The sequence below is a fragment of the Lissotriton helveticus genome, chromosome 12 (genome assembly GCF_964261635.1).
Source record: "Lissotriton helveticus chromosome 12, aLisHel1.1, whole genome shotgun sequence".
NCBI classification, from domain to species: Eukaryota; Metazoa; Chordata; class Amphibia; order Caudata; family Salamandridae; genus Lissotriton; species Lissotriton helveticus.
The window spans coordinates 789,926,482-789,943,951 of NC_136073.1; the positions used below are offsets into that span (position 1 = coordinate 789,926,482).

The 17,470-nt window shown below is 46.6% G+C and overlaps 1 protein-coding gene across 1 annotated transcript in view; it reads left to right on the plus strand.

The window, feature by feature from the left end:
• Positions 1-17,470, plus strand: part of UBAP2L (ubiquitin associated protein 2 like) — a 775,602-nt gene that overhangs the window by 63,270 nt on the left and 694,862 nt on the right. The window contains exon 5 of the mRNA XM_078668896.1: positions 7,339-7,507. Coding sequence (XP_078525022.1) covers positions 7,339-7,507 — 169 coding nt within the window. The remainder of the gene's footprint in view (positions 1-7,338; positions 7,508-17,470) is intronic.

The window sequence follows — 17,470 nt, forward strand, 5'->3', positions numbered from 1 at the left end:
GCAACGGTTTTGTGGGCTCTGTATCCAGGAAGTGGGTGGTGCAGTCATCTAGGAAATAGCCATGTTTTCAACTGTTTTCTAAATGTTTATGCTCCTGTGTGCTTCTAATGTTCGGCTGGTAGTGTGCTCCAGAGCTTGGCGGCTAGTACTAAGAAAGCAGTGCTTCCTATGGATTTATTATGGTAAGGTGCTGTAAGAGGTGCAAGCCTGGAACACAGCTTTGTTTGTATTACTTGAATTTAACTTGTAGGTACAGAGGTATCGTGGCATACTACTGTTTGGTCAGCCATTTTAATAATGGGTAAACTTCTGTTCCTTTTTTTTTTTATCCCACAAATTGTTACAATATTGTCTGTGCACCCTTTTCATTGTGAAAAGGGTGCACAGACAATTCATTTGACGTTTGATAAGCAATCCTGCCATTCTTCCTTGATCGTGTTCAAGTCATATTGGGATTTTATCCCTTAGTCTAACATTTTTTCTCACTTGCCTCCCAATTTACTTATGAGCATGTTGTTTCGAGTGTTGTAGTGCTAAAGAAGATCCTGTGATAAAGTAGGAAAGGTTACTTTCCCGTAACACTATTTCATGTGTTTGAAAATGTTATGTATGAATTTTTTTATAACCAGCATTTCTGATAGATACATCTGCCGTGTGGATTCCTCACCTTGTGAATATCCCCCTTGCGTCAGCAACATTCGGAATTTTTCTTCGTAGCACGCCGGCGTGGACGACGTCACAGGAGCACGGCATCGCGCGTGACTCCGTCTGACGTCACCGACTCCTTATTAGACCCACGTCGGCGTGATGACGTCAGTTCCCTTTTTTCCGCGTCGTCGACGCTAACGGTTTCTGGGATCTTCTGCGATACTTTGGATCTTCTACTAGTTATAATATTACTATTTCATCTTTATTTACTCCTTCGTCGAGAATGTCGTCGAGGAAGACAGGATTCAAGCAATGTGGATCTTGCGCTCGTATGATGTCGATCACCGATCCTCATAACGATTGCCTATGCTGTCTTGGATCGGATCACGATGTTAAAAACTGTCGATCCTGCTTCAAGATGAATCCCAAGGCGTTACGTGAACGTTAAGCAAAACTTCTTCTTGCGAAGGTAAAAGGAAGAGAGACTGGGAGATCTTCGAGGTCGACGTCGAGACGCTCGAAGTCGAGACAGAAGTCGCGTTCGAAGTCGAGATAGAGGTCAGCTTCGAGGTAGAGGTCCAGAGAGGTCGAGGTCTGGATCCAAGTCGGCTTCGGGTCATGCTTCGAGTTCCTCTAAGAGGAAACACAAGAAGAGAAAACCCAGTTCCAGACATCATTCTGGGAAAGAGTCTTCGGATTCGAAGAAGAAGTCTCGTAAACATCACAAGGACTTCATGTCTCCTTCTCCCTTACAGTCTATCGGAGGTTCCCCGGTTCCGGAGCAAGAACCGGATCCGGTGTCACACCATTCTTCGGAGCATGAAGATGAAGAGGAAGTTCCTCGAGCTCCGACTCCGGTAGAAACCCCTGTAGATCAAGAGGGTCGGAATGTACCGATGTCGGAGCATCCTCCTCTAGAACATCCAGTAGGTTCGTATCCTCCCTTTCCTGGTCCAGGACAGGACCCCTCGCATTTCCTTAATGCGATGTTTGGAGTTTATTCGAGAGCAATGTACCCCACTGGTGCGCCGGCTGGTCCCATGGGTCCATTGTCTTTCAACTTGGGCATTCCTCAAAGTTATGCTCCAGCTCCTTTTATGCCGTTTATGCCGGCGCCTTACACTCCTTGGCTCGGTACGGCTTCACCGAGGTCTTCGACTCCGCATACGGCTTCGCCGACTCCGGATCGACCTCGTAATTTGGATCGAGGTACCACGCCGATCCGTGAGTCTCGTCCTCCATCTGCCCTGGTTCCTCGTTCGACGTCGGATCCGGCTCCGTCGGAGTCATTACCGGATCCATCGACTTCGGTTCGTGTGGAGTGGTCGAGACGCAGAGCTCAGCGTCTCTTGGAGGAAAAGAGATGTGAAGAGTCTGATGTTGAAGAAGGTGAACTTTTAGATCAAGGTGACTATTTTGAAGACCTTCATAGTGCTAGTGGTCTGGAACTCTCTCCTGAGTGGGGTTTACCATCTGTTTCTGATGCACCATCTAAGGACGTGGCACCCTACCATGTTGTTATTAGAAAGGTTGCAGATCTACTCAATCTGACCGTACCTACTGTGGAGTATAAACCTAACATCCTTACAGAGGTTTTACACTCCTTCTATTATAGAGCCTACACTCTCATTTACTGAGGCTTTGACTGATCAGATAAAGGAGGTCTGGAAGAGACCGTTGACTGCTCCTGCTGTTTCAAGGTCTGTGGCAAGACGCTACAGGGTGGCACCTGGTGACCCTGAGTTTCTCTTCACATCCTTCACCAGAGAGTCTTGTGGTACAGGCCGCTTGTTCCAACAGGTCTGCAGGTTCTTTTCCTCAGGTGCCAGCAGACAAGGACTCTAAAGTTGGATCAGTCTGCGAAGATTTTCTCCTCAGGTAGCATGGCTCTAAAATCTACTAATGCTACTTGCCTTTTGGGGAGATATGTTCATGCGTTGATGGACTCTGTGAAGCAGTTGTCATCTAAACTTCCAGAGGATGACAGAAAAAACTTTAATGAAGTGGTCTCTGATACTCAGGCTGCAGCCCGTTTGGTAATTCAGAGTGGCATGGACACAGCGGACTTTGTTGCCAGGATTATGGGCTCTACTGTTGCCACCAGAAGAGCGGCATGGCTGAAATCCTCTGATTTCTCTGCAGATGTACAATCCACGTTGTTGGACTTGCCTTTTGATGGGACAGGCCTTTTTGGGAAGAAGGCGGATGTGGCTTTGGAGAGATTCAAAGATAACCGTGCTACTGCAAGATCTTTGGGTCTTCAGACAAGAGGTTCTACCACTAAAAAGTTTAGAGGGTTTGGTAGATCCTCCTTTCGTCCCTTCAGGCAAGGTCAGCAACAACAGCAGCAGCAGCAGAACCCTCTGTACAAATCTTATAGAGGTAGACAGAAGGGTCGTGGACGTGGTCGTCAGCTCTCCTTCCTCTACTTCCTCCAATAATACCCAACCCCCACCTACATCAGCAAAGCAGCCCTAGATCCACTATTCTGGATCATGTGGGTCCGGTAGGGGGTCGGCTTACTCATTTTCTACGAGATTGGGAATCGGTTACATCAGATCTTTGGGTTCTCAATCTCGTAGAAAATGGGTATGCACTTCCTTTTCAGGAGTTCCCTCCCAATTACCCTCCTTGCCAAGGTTATTGTTCGGAGGACCATCTTCTTCTCCTGCAGGAAGAAGTCCTGGCACTATTCAGAAAGGGTGCGATAGAGGTGGTTCCAGAGCAGGAAAAGGGTCAGGGGTGCTACTCCCGGTATTTCCTGATACCCAAAAAGGATGGCAGACTTCGGCCAATCCTGGACCTCAGGATTTTGAACCTCTATCTCAAACAGGAGAAGTTCAAAATGCTCACACTTGCACAGGTTCTTCAAGCGCTGATGGAAGAAGACTGGATAGTGTCGATCGACTTGCAGGATGCGTATTTTCACATCCCAATCCTGAAGTCGCACAGGAAGTATCTCCGTTTTACGGTGGGATCGCAACACTACCAGTTTGCGGTCCTTCCGTTTGGACTTACTACTGCGCCTCGAGTTTTCACCAAGGTGATGGCAGTGGTGGCAGCACATCTCAGAAGATCGGGGATTCCTGTATTTCCGTATCTGGACGACTGGCTCATCAAAGCAGAGTCGCCAGAGAAGGTGCTCCTTCATTTGCAAGAGAACTCCGTTGTTACACAGGTTGGGTTTTTCGATCAATGTACCCAAGTCTCACCTGGTGCCCTCCCAGCGCAACCTGTTCATAGGTGCGGTACTGGACACTACTGTATGTCGTGCATTCCCTCCACCTCAAAGGATTCACGACATACAGGAAATGATTCCTTTATTTTACAATGGAGCGGTTGTTCCGGTCTTGAAGGTCCTTCGTCTGCTCGGTCTGATGGCTTCTTGCATTCTGTTGGTCAATCATGCACGCTGGCACATGAGGGCACTCCAGTGGTGCCTCCGCAGGCAGTGGTATCAGCACAACGGGGATCTCAGGGAGTCAGTGAGGATCGCCAGAGAAAATCTCCAGAGAAACTGCAGCGGATCTGTCTTGGTGGGGCGTGGAAGGCAATCTGTCTCAAGGAAAGCCTTTTCAACTTCCTCCATCGGTGGCCACAATGATAACGGATGCATCCACTCTAGGGTGGGGTGCTCATCTGGGGGACCTAGAGGTCAAAGGGCTTTAGTCTCCAGAGGAAAGGTTGCTTCATATCAACCTTCTAGAATTGCGGGCGATTCGTTTGGCGCTCAAGGCCTTTCTCCCTTCGCGGTCAGTCAGTTCAAGTCCTGACGGACAACACGACCGCGATGTGGTACGTCAACAAACAGGGAGGAGTAGGGTCGCAGTGTCTCTGCAGAGAGGCTCTGCGTCTCTGGGTTCAGGATCATCAGGTTTGTCTGATGGCAAATCATCTGGCCGGAGTACTGAACGTTCGTGCAGACAGTCTCAGTCGGCAGTTCTCTGCCGACCACGAGTGGAGGCTTCACCCGGAGGTGGTTCACGACATCTTTCAGATGTGGGGGACTCCTCGGGTGGACCTGTTCGCCACTCGCGAGAATGCTCACTGCCTGTCATTCTGCAGTCTCCAGTTTCCGATGCAAGGAGCCTTGGGGGACGCGTTTCAGTTGAGTTGGAAAAATCAACTCCTTTACGCGTTTCCTCCCATACCCTTGATTCCTCGGGTTCTGAGGAAGATTCGCCAGGACCGGGCCCAAGTCATATTGGTCGCCCCGGACTGGCCAAGAAGGGTGTGGTACACAGACCTTCTCCACCTCTCCTCTCTCCCGCCGCTCCGTCTCCCTCACAGGGCAGACCTCCTCTCTCAGATGGAGGGGCAGGTTCTACACCCCCACCTCCAGACATTACACCTTCATGCCTGGAGATTGAACGGGGCAACTTGAATTCTTTTTCTCTCCCTCACGATGTGGTGGATGTCATTCTTTCTGCCAGGCGTGACTCCACTAAGTCCATTTATTCGTATCGGTGGTCTAAATTTGTCTCTTGGTGTAGGGAGAGAGATGTTGATCCTTTGAAGGCTCATTTGTCTGACATTTTGCAGTTTGCTCTTTCTTTGGCGCAGCAAGGATTTGCTGTTGCCACGGTCAAGGGGTATCTTTCGGCTTTGTCGGCTTTTCTTTGTTTGCCGGATCAGCCTTCTCTTTTTAAGTCTCCTGTGGTTTTAAGATTCTTGAAGGGACTCACTAATAGATTCCCTCCTACTCCTTTTGTTATTCCTCATTGGGATTTGAATCTTGTGTTAACCTATTTGATGGGTTCCCCCTTCGAACCCTTACACAAGTGTCCCATGAGGCTTTTGTCTTTCAAGACAGTCTTCTTGGTAGCAATCACCTCGGCAAGGCGGGTGAGTGAGCTTCAGGCTCTTAGTTCCAAACCCCCATTCCTGACCATTCATGCTGAAAGACTGGTTCTTAGGACCAGGGCTGCTTTTCTGCCTAAGGTGGTAACTCCCTTCCATCTAGGACAATCCATTACCCTTCCTACCTTCTATCCTCCCCCTCCCTCTTCCAAGGAGGAGGAGAGACTTCACCGTTTGGACCCTAAGAGGGCGGTGTCTTTTTTTTATCTGGACAGAACTAAAGACTTCCGGATGGATGACCAGCTGTTTATTGGTTTTGCTGGCTGCAAGAAGGGCAGAGCGGTGCACAAGCGCACACTTTCCAGGTGGATAATCCTGTGCATCAAGATTTGCTACTCCTTGGCGGGTAAGGACCCTCCTGAGGGTATTAGAGTACATTCAACTAGAGCAAAGTCTGCAACATCTGCTTTGTCTAGAGGTGTTCCTGTTGAGGACATTCGCAGGGCTGCGACTTGGGCCTCCCTCCACACTTTCACGAAGCATTACTGCTTGGATTCCGAGGTGAGGAGGGACGGCCACTTCGTGCGCTCTGTTCTCCAAGATTTCCTGGTATAGCATAGTGGTCACCCTCCTCCGGGAGTGGGGACTGCTGTGGGACTCTATTCACAAGGTGAGGAATCCACACGGCAGATGTATCTATCAGAAGAACAAGTTACCTACCTTCGGTAACGATTTTTCTGGTAGATACTATATCTGCCTGTGGATTCCTCACATGCCCACCCGCCTCCCCGTTGTCCACTCTGCTATACCTGGTTTTATTGTTTGTATATATTTTGGGTTTTGATGCCTTTGCTATGCACTGTGTGCTATTTTGGTTTGTATGTACTGTGTACATTGTATATATGCATATTTGCTGTCGTTGGTCCGTCCGGGTGCCTCGAAGGCACGGAAAAAAGGGCGGAACTGGCATCATCACGCCGACGTGGGTCTAATAAGGAGTCGGTGACGTCAGACGGAGTCGCGCGCGATGCCGTGCTCCTGTGACGTCGTCCACGCCGGCGTGCTACGAAGAAAAATTCCGAATGTTGCTGACGCAAGGGGGATATTCACACGGTGAGGAATCTACAGGCAGATATTATATCTACCAGAAAAAGCGTTACCGAAGGTAAGTAACTTGTTCTATTGGCTTTTTACAGCATGTTACAACCGTTGACTAGCCATTGTAACAGACCCTACCCAAGCCTCCATCACCAGGATTCCCGCTAATCACTCGTCCCATCCCAGCTCCTACACAGTACCAGTTACCGCAACTAATCCTGAATAATCCCACCAGACCAAATCTTCTGATGTTTGTTTCTGTTGGCATCCCAGTGCACTGTAAAGTGGTTCTTCCAGCTTGGCACACCAGTCCATCGCCAGGCCTGTTATTGCTGGGGATTGGGGATGATTCCAGCAGCCGTTAAAATACCTCTTGGTCAAAAGCGTGGCCTCTCCAATTAGTGTCCGTTCCGCTCTGGAATTGTTGACCTCTTCTAGTACACCCAGTAAATCCACCATAGGAGTCCGGTCCATGGTGATTCTGCCTGTAAGTGGTAATACATGGGCAGGACCACACCATATGATGGAAATCCACAGCCAGTTCCCCACATTGAAACAGCTCTAATTTGGGGGAACCCCAGCCGTACGCAGCCAAAACAGCATGTGAAGGTAGTTAAGCTGTATCTATCAATTGTGTGAATTTAAGGAAGAGCCTTTGTTTGAAGGCAAAAGTAATTTGCTTTTAGTTCTCATTTTTACTTGCTGCTCTTTTTTTATTTAGACTTTTGATCTTTGTGTAATATTCATGGATGTTTGCAGTTACGGTACTGATAGTTTTGTTGTACTTTCTAGCATTCCTGGGAGATGGTTGGCAAGAAGAAGGGAGTCTCTGGACAGAAAGATGGAGGACAAACAGAAGCCACTGAAGAGGCTAAAGAAAACCGCGAGAGGGATCGGGATTATAGCCGCCGGCGTGGAGGGCCACCGAGGAGGGGCCGAGGAGGCAGCCGTGGTAGAGAATGTACGTTGAGGCTCTTGTACATCTTTTCTTTTATATTCATAGTGCTTGTCTGTAGTATGTGCCTCTGTATTCCCAAATATCAGAACCTGTCCAGCTCCCATCACAGTCCCAAATATGGCAACATGTTTAGAGTTCTGCCTTCCATTCATGCCAGTGAAATGCCAGCAGCTTTCCTACATTTGTACATAAACTGGAAATACCACCATACATCTGCAACTCAGTCAACTGTACTGGTACTGATGTCTCTGACCAGTACAGCACAGGAGGGCATAGTCTGTATATAGAGTACTTGTACATGTTTTCCAACCCTGAATCCATCACTGCCTCGTGACTCACAAGTGGATAGCCAATAGATCCATTACCAAAGTGAACAGGAGTGGCGAGAGGGCACCCATGTGTGGTCGCCTCCCAACATCCCATCTGCTTGAGACGTGCCTGCCAGATCGGACACTGGTTAAGGGGTTTGAATACAACAACAAAGATAGCCAACTACAGAACTTGGGGACGAAAACCCTTCCAAGAGAGCACAGTCCACATACATTCCCAACGTGTGGTGTGCAATGCCCTTACAATGGCCTAGGCAACCAGCACTCCTTCCACATGAAGGCTATCTTGGAGCTGAATAACCAATGTTTATTCATAAATCAACAGTGGTCCTCATGTACCAGGGTCGATCATGTTTTTCAGTCTTTTAGCTGACCACCTCACTGTCCGCGTTTATCATGGACAATGGGCGCTAGGATCCAACCAGAGTCTGATCTCTGTCCGGCTTATGCAACAGTACTTTTAATGCTTCACGTATTGATTGTGGTAATCTGCCCAGGCTTTGGGCCTCCTGAAAACCCCTAGGAGATGTTCTGAGAAAAACCCCGTGAACAGTCAATAGAATTTCATCAGTAAGCAGTCTCCTTCTAGTGTTTTGATTTTAGGCATGACCTTTAGAGCAACCAGCAGTTCTTCCTTCAATAGACCACTCTCCAAGTCTGTGAACAGGTACTTGCAGAGCCTTGGTAGCTTTAACTCCGGGAATTCCCAGAGTTCCCTTGTTGGAGTAAGTCTTTTTGCACGTGTTGCCTCGTATCATATGTCTAAGTAAGGAATTCCACTCTCATGATAACTTTAAATGTATCCCTCTCATTCAATCTGGTTGTGGATATCTCCACATTATCTGATCAAAACTCTGGATCTTTAAGTCCCCCTGGACTATGTTGTCAGGTGGGGAATTATGTTGAGTCCAGATGTAATGGTGAGCTAATGATCATGCTCTGAGACAAACCGCCCCATGTTCCCTACTGATGTCAGTGCCCAGTGTTTGGAACACCAAGATCCTATCCAACCTGCTATACATGTTGTGCATTGAGAAGTATGTGCATTGCCTCTGTGTAGGGTACAGCATCCTCCAGATATTCACAGAATCTGGTTGGGGACATCACTTCTGCCTATGTTTGAATGCAGGCCTTAGTATGATGCTTGACAGGGGCCCTGTCTAGGTCTCAATCTACTACACAATTAAAATCACCCACCCAAAATAATTGGATTCCTACATTTGGCATCAACCCTGTCTAAAACAAGCAACAGTCTGACTCCTGGCAAATAACCAATTATAAACAGACAACTGCTGGGGATGCCAAAAAATACTGCATCTAACGCTTGTGTGAATAATGCACTCTTTCCGATATGAAGGAGCCCTGGGTTTCGTTTCCTGGGTGGTAATCGCTGGGGGACAGAGCTCAGACACGAACTGTAACTGACATGGAGAAGCTCCAGCCGACATTTACCCTGTCGTATTATTGAACCTCTCATTATCCTTCTGCAGTCTCTGACACACGTATATGCTGCTGATTTCGAACTGCCAATTCGTAGGCCTGTGGCACATTCTGGTTACAAATTACTTCTAAATAAATTCAATTGTTGCATGCAACACCAAATAACCCCCTGCCTTTATGGTCGAATGCCCCTGCACGTACACTGCAGGGTTTTACACGTTTCTTAGCATGCGGTTCTTTGGGAGCAGTTCAGAGAATCTACCCATGCTGAAAGTCTGAGACAAGATTCACATTCAACGTGATAAAATCTATTTAGATGATCCACATAAAACAAGTCAAAAATTTGTATTTAAGATAAACGTACAGTGCATGACTAGCTGAAAATGTTTACAACCCCCATATTTAAAGGCAAACCAAAAATATGTTCACAAGATCTGCGTTTAAGAACTTGAACATCTCTTTATAAAATACACATGCAATCACATGTCAAACGTCCCTGCAAGTAAAGAATGCAGAAAATCTAGGTTCTGTTAAAAAATAAAAAACACATGTAAAGGAGTGCTGAAAAATGGGGCTTACAAGTTCAGCAAGTGTAACAGGAAAGTGCTAAAAGGTCAATTGGTACTATAGGGATACGTAGTAGAAGAACATATGTTGAGACGTCTGATCAAAAATCAGCAAGCAAGGACATGTTGAAAAGCTGTTTACAGCAGACACATGCATTGCCCTGCTGAACATCTGTTAACAACTTCCACATGTAATGACCTGTTAAGAAAAATGTGTCTCTAGACTCGTTTTGATGTTACAAATAACCCGACAACTCTCCCATAAATTGTGCACTGTTGCGCATACTCCCTCAGGCACACACACTGCTACCTTCAACAAGTGTTTAAAGATTGTGATTTTAGGAAACAAGGGACTTAAGTTTCCCTCCCTCTCAATCTGTGCGCTTTTTCATTTGAAAGGATTTTAGTATTGAACTAAAAGTAAAAGAATGAGTAAAAAAAAAACAGGCTAGCCTTTAAACTGGGAGATGCCCTGGGAACTACAATCCCCGTTTTATGGGGTGTCTTACCATTGTCAACAAAGCATGACCACTGCAGACAGCAAAGCGACAGGCAAATGCGAACAGCTTTTTTCAAGCACTCTTGCTTGTGCTGACATCCACCTTGCGAGAGCGAGCAGCGACGCGCGGGCCATCTGTTTTCAATTAGCGCTTGTTTCGCTGCTCGCTTCTGCAAGGTGGATGCCAGCACAACCACTACAGGTCATCTCGAGCAGCGCATGCGCGCGGCCTAGGCAAGACCTAAAAGGATCAGAAAAGCTTCACAGAGAAGCAGCAACAGGTCACAGAGCAGAATTGAAAGGGAGCAGAAAAAAATCACATAGCAGAAAAGAAAAGGAGCAGTAAAGGGTCACAGAGCAGAAATGAAGGGAGCAGAAATGGGTAACGGAGCAGCAGAAAAATGAAAAGGTGCAGAAACGGGTCTCAGAGCAGAAACTAAAAGAAGCAGGAACAAGTCACAGGCACAGCAGCAGAGACGGGCAGAGTGGCATGGGACACAACATGCTGCTCGGGGACCGCAAAGGGGAGCTGGGTCTGGGACCTGGGGCAGTATCTTGTTTTCAACTGCATGATCTTCTGTTAACAATTACTCCACCTCTACCTAGGACTATTCCCTAGTTTCATATTTTTCCTAAATGTAATTTCCAAGCACGCATATATGTTCTCCTTTTCTTGGCAAATGAGAAAAGTATGAATATAAAAAAGAAATCTGAAAATGCCATTCTTTATAAAAAAGAGTAGAAATGTGTGGGGCAGTTTCTAATTAAACACCATAACATCAACACATTCTCAAATAACAAGCATCTGCAATGCAATAGGTCTCGCATTATAAACGTTTGAGCTGTTGGCATTGCTAATAATAATGCAACACTAGCAGCTCAAAGATTCAGTAATGTGAGACCTATTGCATTGCAATTGTTTTTCTTTATTTTTTTTTATATAGCACAAACTACATACACAACCACACCAATCATTGGCATAGCCAATAGTTCTCGCTTTTGGGACCTTCTAAGTATTTATTTATGCAGCATATTATCCTTTGTGCAACCACATCAACTGTTGCATGGCTAAACACTTATAAGTTCCCAAAGGCGAAACCTATTGGGTATGCCAATGCTTGTTGTGGTTGTGTGTGTGGGTAAAATGTATATATTTTCTTGTCTAATAATTAACTTGTTTCGAAATACCGCGTCAGGATGCATTTGTCGTTTGTACATGCTATAGAAATCCAGTATTACTAATAAATAATGTCATAGTATTCAGTTTATCCACCTTTAAAGTCTGAAAGGCTGTCAGCATAGCAGAAATTCAAACCCTTGATCTGCACATCACAGCATATCACATCATTAGTCCATTTCACTGATGCACACGTAGTACGAAGGTGCTGTTGTAACAATCATTTCCCATCCTGCAGCACTTGTGCTGACCTCCAAGTTAGTGTCTTATAGATTGCTGTGAATCCGCATCATTAGTTCTCCTCATGCCACCAAATGGCCAACTTTCATTTAAAATGAAGCATAGCGAACCCCAGCGCTTAATGTGCCTATATTGTATGTAAGGGTGATTAGTGAAAAGACTATTTTGTGACGCAAACAAAAATCACCCACAGGTATAGAAAAAAGATATACAAAGGAAGTAGAGGTAAGGACACATAATGACACAGCCTGTGCTCATCGTTTTTGTGACCTCATGTACAACTGCCACAGCAGCCACGTATGACAGGACTCTTAAGACTTCAGTATGAGGCACCTTGCGGTTTTGCACTGATTAAATTATTGCCAGATTCAGAATTTTCGAGGTAAAAATGAGATTTTGCCGAATCCGGGTGGAGTTGGAGGGTAGAGTTGGAGGGTGGAGTGTGGAGCATCTTGGGAGAAAGACGTGTTGGATTTACAGAATCCAGATTGGAGCGGGTGGCTAGCTAGCTGATGCAGTCTTCTTATATTTAAGCCACAGCGAGGAAAAGCCTGGCTTTAATCCAGAATTTCATTGTTTTCTAATATGTGCCGCATGAGATGACTTGTTTACAAGCAGGGCCAGGCAGCGTGCTGCTGATTCTCTATACACGGGGCTGCTGTCAAAGTACAGTGCCCTGGGGTTGGCTTTCTCCATATCAATTTGCCGCTTGGTCTCCCATCTACTAAATAATTAGCACATTTGAACTGAAAACTGTTTGCATTGAAAATAGTCATAATTTATTAAAATCGCTGCACCTGGACTCCTTTTGCAGGAGTTAAGTGGCCGCCTTGGTGTTGTTGAAGGCTGTGTGTAAGCATTTCCAAGAACTGACTGACAGTTTTGCTTAGATAGTGTAACAGTCTTCCTTGATCCACTGGGTAGGGCTCCTGCCTGCATCCAGATTAAAAAAACACAAACTCATGGAATGTGATCTAAATAGTGTAGAAGAATGAGTCTTTTTGTATCATGACATGGCTTTCTTAGCGTGCAAGGTTTGTGTTTGTACTCTGTTTATTCCAAAAAGAAATCAGCAAATGAAGAGGTGAAGGGGAGGCAGGTTCCAACCCTGAGGCAGGTGGGGCTCATCCTGATGTTACGGGGTGCTCTTGTTGGGGCTGGCCAATGTCACACTGGGCGCTGTGCGTGGGGCAGGGAGTCTTTGATGCTCCCAAGGGGCTCTGCTGTGGGTGAATCCCTTCTGGTTTTTGCTGGGGTGAGATCTCTGTGGTGTGCCTCGTGCCGGGTGTTTGTTGCCGTAATTGTAACCTCAGGGTGCTGAATTGTGGTGGGTGAAAGTGGATTTCAAACATTGGGGTGCAGAATCGAGCGTAAAGCCACAAATCTGCACCTGTAAAAAGTTTAAGGACAGTTTGTGAATAGCCATTGCAAAGAACACATTCAACTGAAGCAGCCCAGGGCCATTTTGCTGTGCCAGTGCTTCTTTTGGCACCAGGTGCCTCTGGATTTATTACTGTGGAGCTTCTGCTGCATCAGAATAAGAGGGCAGGGCACGTCTGTGATTATGGGACATGTTTGAGAGATGCTTTACTTCTCTGGAAGTTAGGCCTGTAGCGATATCACGTGTGGATTCTGGTTTTGACCTTTGCTGCTGTGGGGAACATTGAAGCTCAAAGGGCAGTGACGCCCACACGCCTCCTTGCACCGTGATTCTGGGGACACATCATGCTAGAATACTTGAAGAGTGAACGGAAGTGTGATTCTTTAGAAGTTAAGTGTAAACAAAGGGAAATGCTAAGTTGCTGTTACGGAATATATTAATGAGGAGCGCAAGGTCTTGGGGGCTGGTTGGAAAAGTGACTGCCTGAAGACGCAGCAGTCTGAAACAAGAAAACAAGGTTGTTAGTAGACAGAGAATAAATAAACTATCCCCATAGGTACATTACATTTATATTGCACGTCATCTTGGAATTCCATTATAAAATCCAGTAACTCCATTGTGAACTGCCAGCCCTTATGAGACTCCTTACAAAAACATTAGCTCAAAACGTGTTGCAGATACATTCTTGCCTTCTTGTAATGACCTCCAGCGCTGGTGCCCTCGGATGCCCTGGCTGTGCATCAGGATGATCTGCAGATTGTGGGGGGAGATTTAAGAGGCTAAGTAACGTGAATCAGACCTCCGCCTTGCACATCTGTGACTGATTGCCATGAGCTGGCATCGGCCCGCCGCTCTCTGCTGTCGAGAACAGTCGAGAGGATGTGAGAAGGTACATCGTGTTCTCTCTCAGGTGTCGGAGGGCGCAGTGTGCCACGGCACGGATGGGGGGCTCCGGGGAGTGGAGGACCATACGAAAAGGAAATCACATGAGGGACATGGATACGAAACATAATAGAGAAAAAAAACAGGGGGGGGGGTGGGTGCTGAAAGCGCGAGGGGGAAAGGAAAAGTGGAAATAGGAGAGTAAAAGAGAGCCAAGGGATAGTCGGATCGAGTGGAAACTGGAGAGTAGGGTGGAAGTAGGTGCGTGTATGCGGGGAAATGCGAAAGATAATGGGGAAAGAAGGGAGAAGTGAGTGATTGAAAAAGAGACTGGGAAGAGAGGAATGTGGGAAGAAATACAAGGGAAAAAGGCAGAGGAAACGGAGGACATAGTTGTGAAGAAATATGGCAAGTAGAAATGGAGATGAGATTTGAAGCTTAAGAAGGGAGTGAGAATTGAAAACAGACGAGAGATATAGGACAAAGACAGACAATGTGAGCGGTACCAGCAAATGGAAGCTGGGACAGGTAGCGTAGTATGAGTCGAGGGTGAAAGTAAAAACAAGCGGCTCAGGGAAAGAAAGTGATTGACTGCAGCCTCGATTTTATGGCACAAGTTGTATGAAGGACACAGACGAGAAAAGCGGCCGCAAAATGAAACCTGGAACATTGGAAATAGTAGAGAGCTGGGCAAAGCTGCAATTGTGTTTTTTTTACTAAAAGGTGGTGGTTGAATGCTGGTTGTGGGGAAGCGGAGTGCTGAAAGCATTGGCGGCCCCTTTGAAGTGAAGCTCTCGGCCTCGCGGCCGTGAAAGTGGGATGTAATTCGGGGGGAGGAGAAGTGAGGCCAAGCGCGCACTGCGCACGCTGGGGAAGCAACAGATGCCTGTAGGAGGGAGGCTGATGGCTTTGATGTGGATGCGCTTTCCGCACGAGTGCACCACACGAACTGTCCGAAATCCGCGATGGTTTCACACCTTGGTTTGCCCACTATACTCTCGTCTATTATTCCTTGCGGGATTAATAGGCGAGACCTAAAAAGGCTCTGCCTACATATTAAGAAAACAAACTTCCCTATACGAAGCCAGAGAGTAACAGATAACTGACCTCCACATATGGATGTGCTTCTCGGAACATAAAGGTTATCCCAGCACCACCCAGACGCCCCCTCCTAACCCCCCCCCCCCTCCTAATGAGTAAGTTAAGGGATCCATTTCTTTTACAGTGTATCTATCCACCAAGTGGATCTTGTGTAGAAAAGTTATTCCTACCATGAACCATCAGAGGTATGCAATGCACTCTTTATCTCTTGGTATAATCATATACTCCACTGACATTCCAGGACATTTTTACCTCGCTTCATTTTGACTTTACATCTGACAAACTTCTTTAGCCATCGTAACCCAGGACCTTGATCTCTATACACTGGCCCTACATCCAACCACATGACATACTGTGCTTCTCCTGTGTCTCCATACAGCCATTGTTGCCTAGAGAAATCAACCCAGTACCTTAAATTTAATTCCTAACGTTACCCCCCCCCCCCCCCCCACCCCCCTCCTCCCACCAGGCCAACAGCCTGAACAATGGGAATGAGCTGTTTTCACAGGTATCTGTAGCTAAGCCCTTCCACATCGCCTCCCAGTGTAACAAGTTGTCAACTGTGATAATGGGTAATTAAAGAACTTCTCCTGCTTAAAAACGTATTATTCCAGTGGGGTCTCTGGCTCCACATTCCAGGAACACACTAAGGCCCACTGTCTACCACAGAGCTAACCTCCCCGGCTTCCCTAACTAATAACTTGATGCTCCCCATGATGTATACCATGGGGATTGTCGGTGCCTATAAGTATCATTTGATAGTCTGTGGTACACTGTGAAAAAGAGGGCCTCTACCACTGTGAATGAATGAATGCGCACTTAAAAGCGCATGGCTACCCATAGGGCATCCCAGCGCATAATCCTAATCCTAACACAATATTCCCACTGCATTGTATTACGGCTGTATTCGGAGCAGTTATGCTGCCGCTATATCCAGTGTAAGCAGCCCACCTCGTAGTACCTTAACTTAAATGCTGACTGCAAAAAGTAATTGTTACAGGCCCAAGCCCCGTATTATCACAATATACTGTATCTTCCATGGATCCACTGTGTAGTCCCTCAAATTTGTTTGGCCGGTCATAAACATTCATACATCATATTCCAGTGCTAGTAAATGTTTTCTTGAGCTAGGTCTCAAATGGCCCCTGTCTGTTTGGTTGTCAGCAACACCCAGCATGCATCCTGCCGTAAGTCTCTCTGTGGCCACACTTGTGCTCCATCGTCTTTGTTGTGTCAATCCGCTGGGCCTAGGATGGCTCCTAGTGTAGTTATTGGAGTCACTTGCCAAATCTGTGCTAGTCTTACTTTCACGATCTTTCTCAGACATCCGTGTGCATAAAAAATGCGTCTTTCCCCTTTGTACTACTGTTAACTTTGCAGGGAACAGCAGCATGTATTTTAATTTCAATGTAAGTTACTTGTGCTTTACAGTTAAAGGATTTTCTGTGGTCCTGCCCTGTTCACGTGTAATTTCAAAAAGGGGGTGGTGATGGATGCCCTGTTCACGTGTAGTCCTGAAAAATGGAGGTGGAACGTTATGTTACTCAATTTCTAAAGTGCATGAATACCCTTGGGTGCCTTGGCGCAGATAGCTTTAGCAGTTTGGCAGGGAGAGAGAGGGCTAGATGTTAAAGAGCCAAGTTTTAAGCAGCCTCCTAAAATGTCTTTCGAACTTAAAATCTCCTTGTCTTCAAACCCATTGAAGTATATTTTTAGGTCTCGCTTAGCGTTTCAGCGCATGCGCTCCTCTCTCTGCGAGATCTATTGTCATCGGGTTGCTTTCTGAAGTTGGGTCAAAGCTCCGCCCATGCATTTCAAAGGCGCGTGTCACACTTTATGGTAAACGCTCGCTTTTGATTTGAAGTGAGGCATGTTTGTACCCTCCCTGTCTCCTTTAGGCCCCGGCCATCCGGACTCGTACATGAGCACTCTCTCCATTCTGCTACTGGTCTAATTTTTAGGTCCCGCCTAGCGAATGCAGCGCATGCACTGATTCTGCTTGGTGGGACTATTGTGGGTTTGGTGAGTGAAGGGAGACAAACCATGTGTGCGCACCGACAGGCGATGTGCATGCGCATGGCGTATCCTCTGCCTCACACGCTCCCACCTCACGCTTGTTCTTTGTGTACTTGATCTGGAATCTGCAGGTCGGTTGCAGAGTAACGCCGTTTATTGGGTTACCTGAAAGATGTAGACGTGTTCTAGGCATGATAAGCCTCTTGTGCAAGCCTGCTGTCAAATAACAAATGCTTTAGGAGGGCTGTGTCTGCTCACGTAGCATTAAGAGCATTAGCAGTGACAGAAAAATGTGGCATTGTACTCTGCCTCTCAGGTCTCTCCACAGCTCCTGC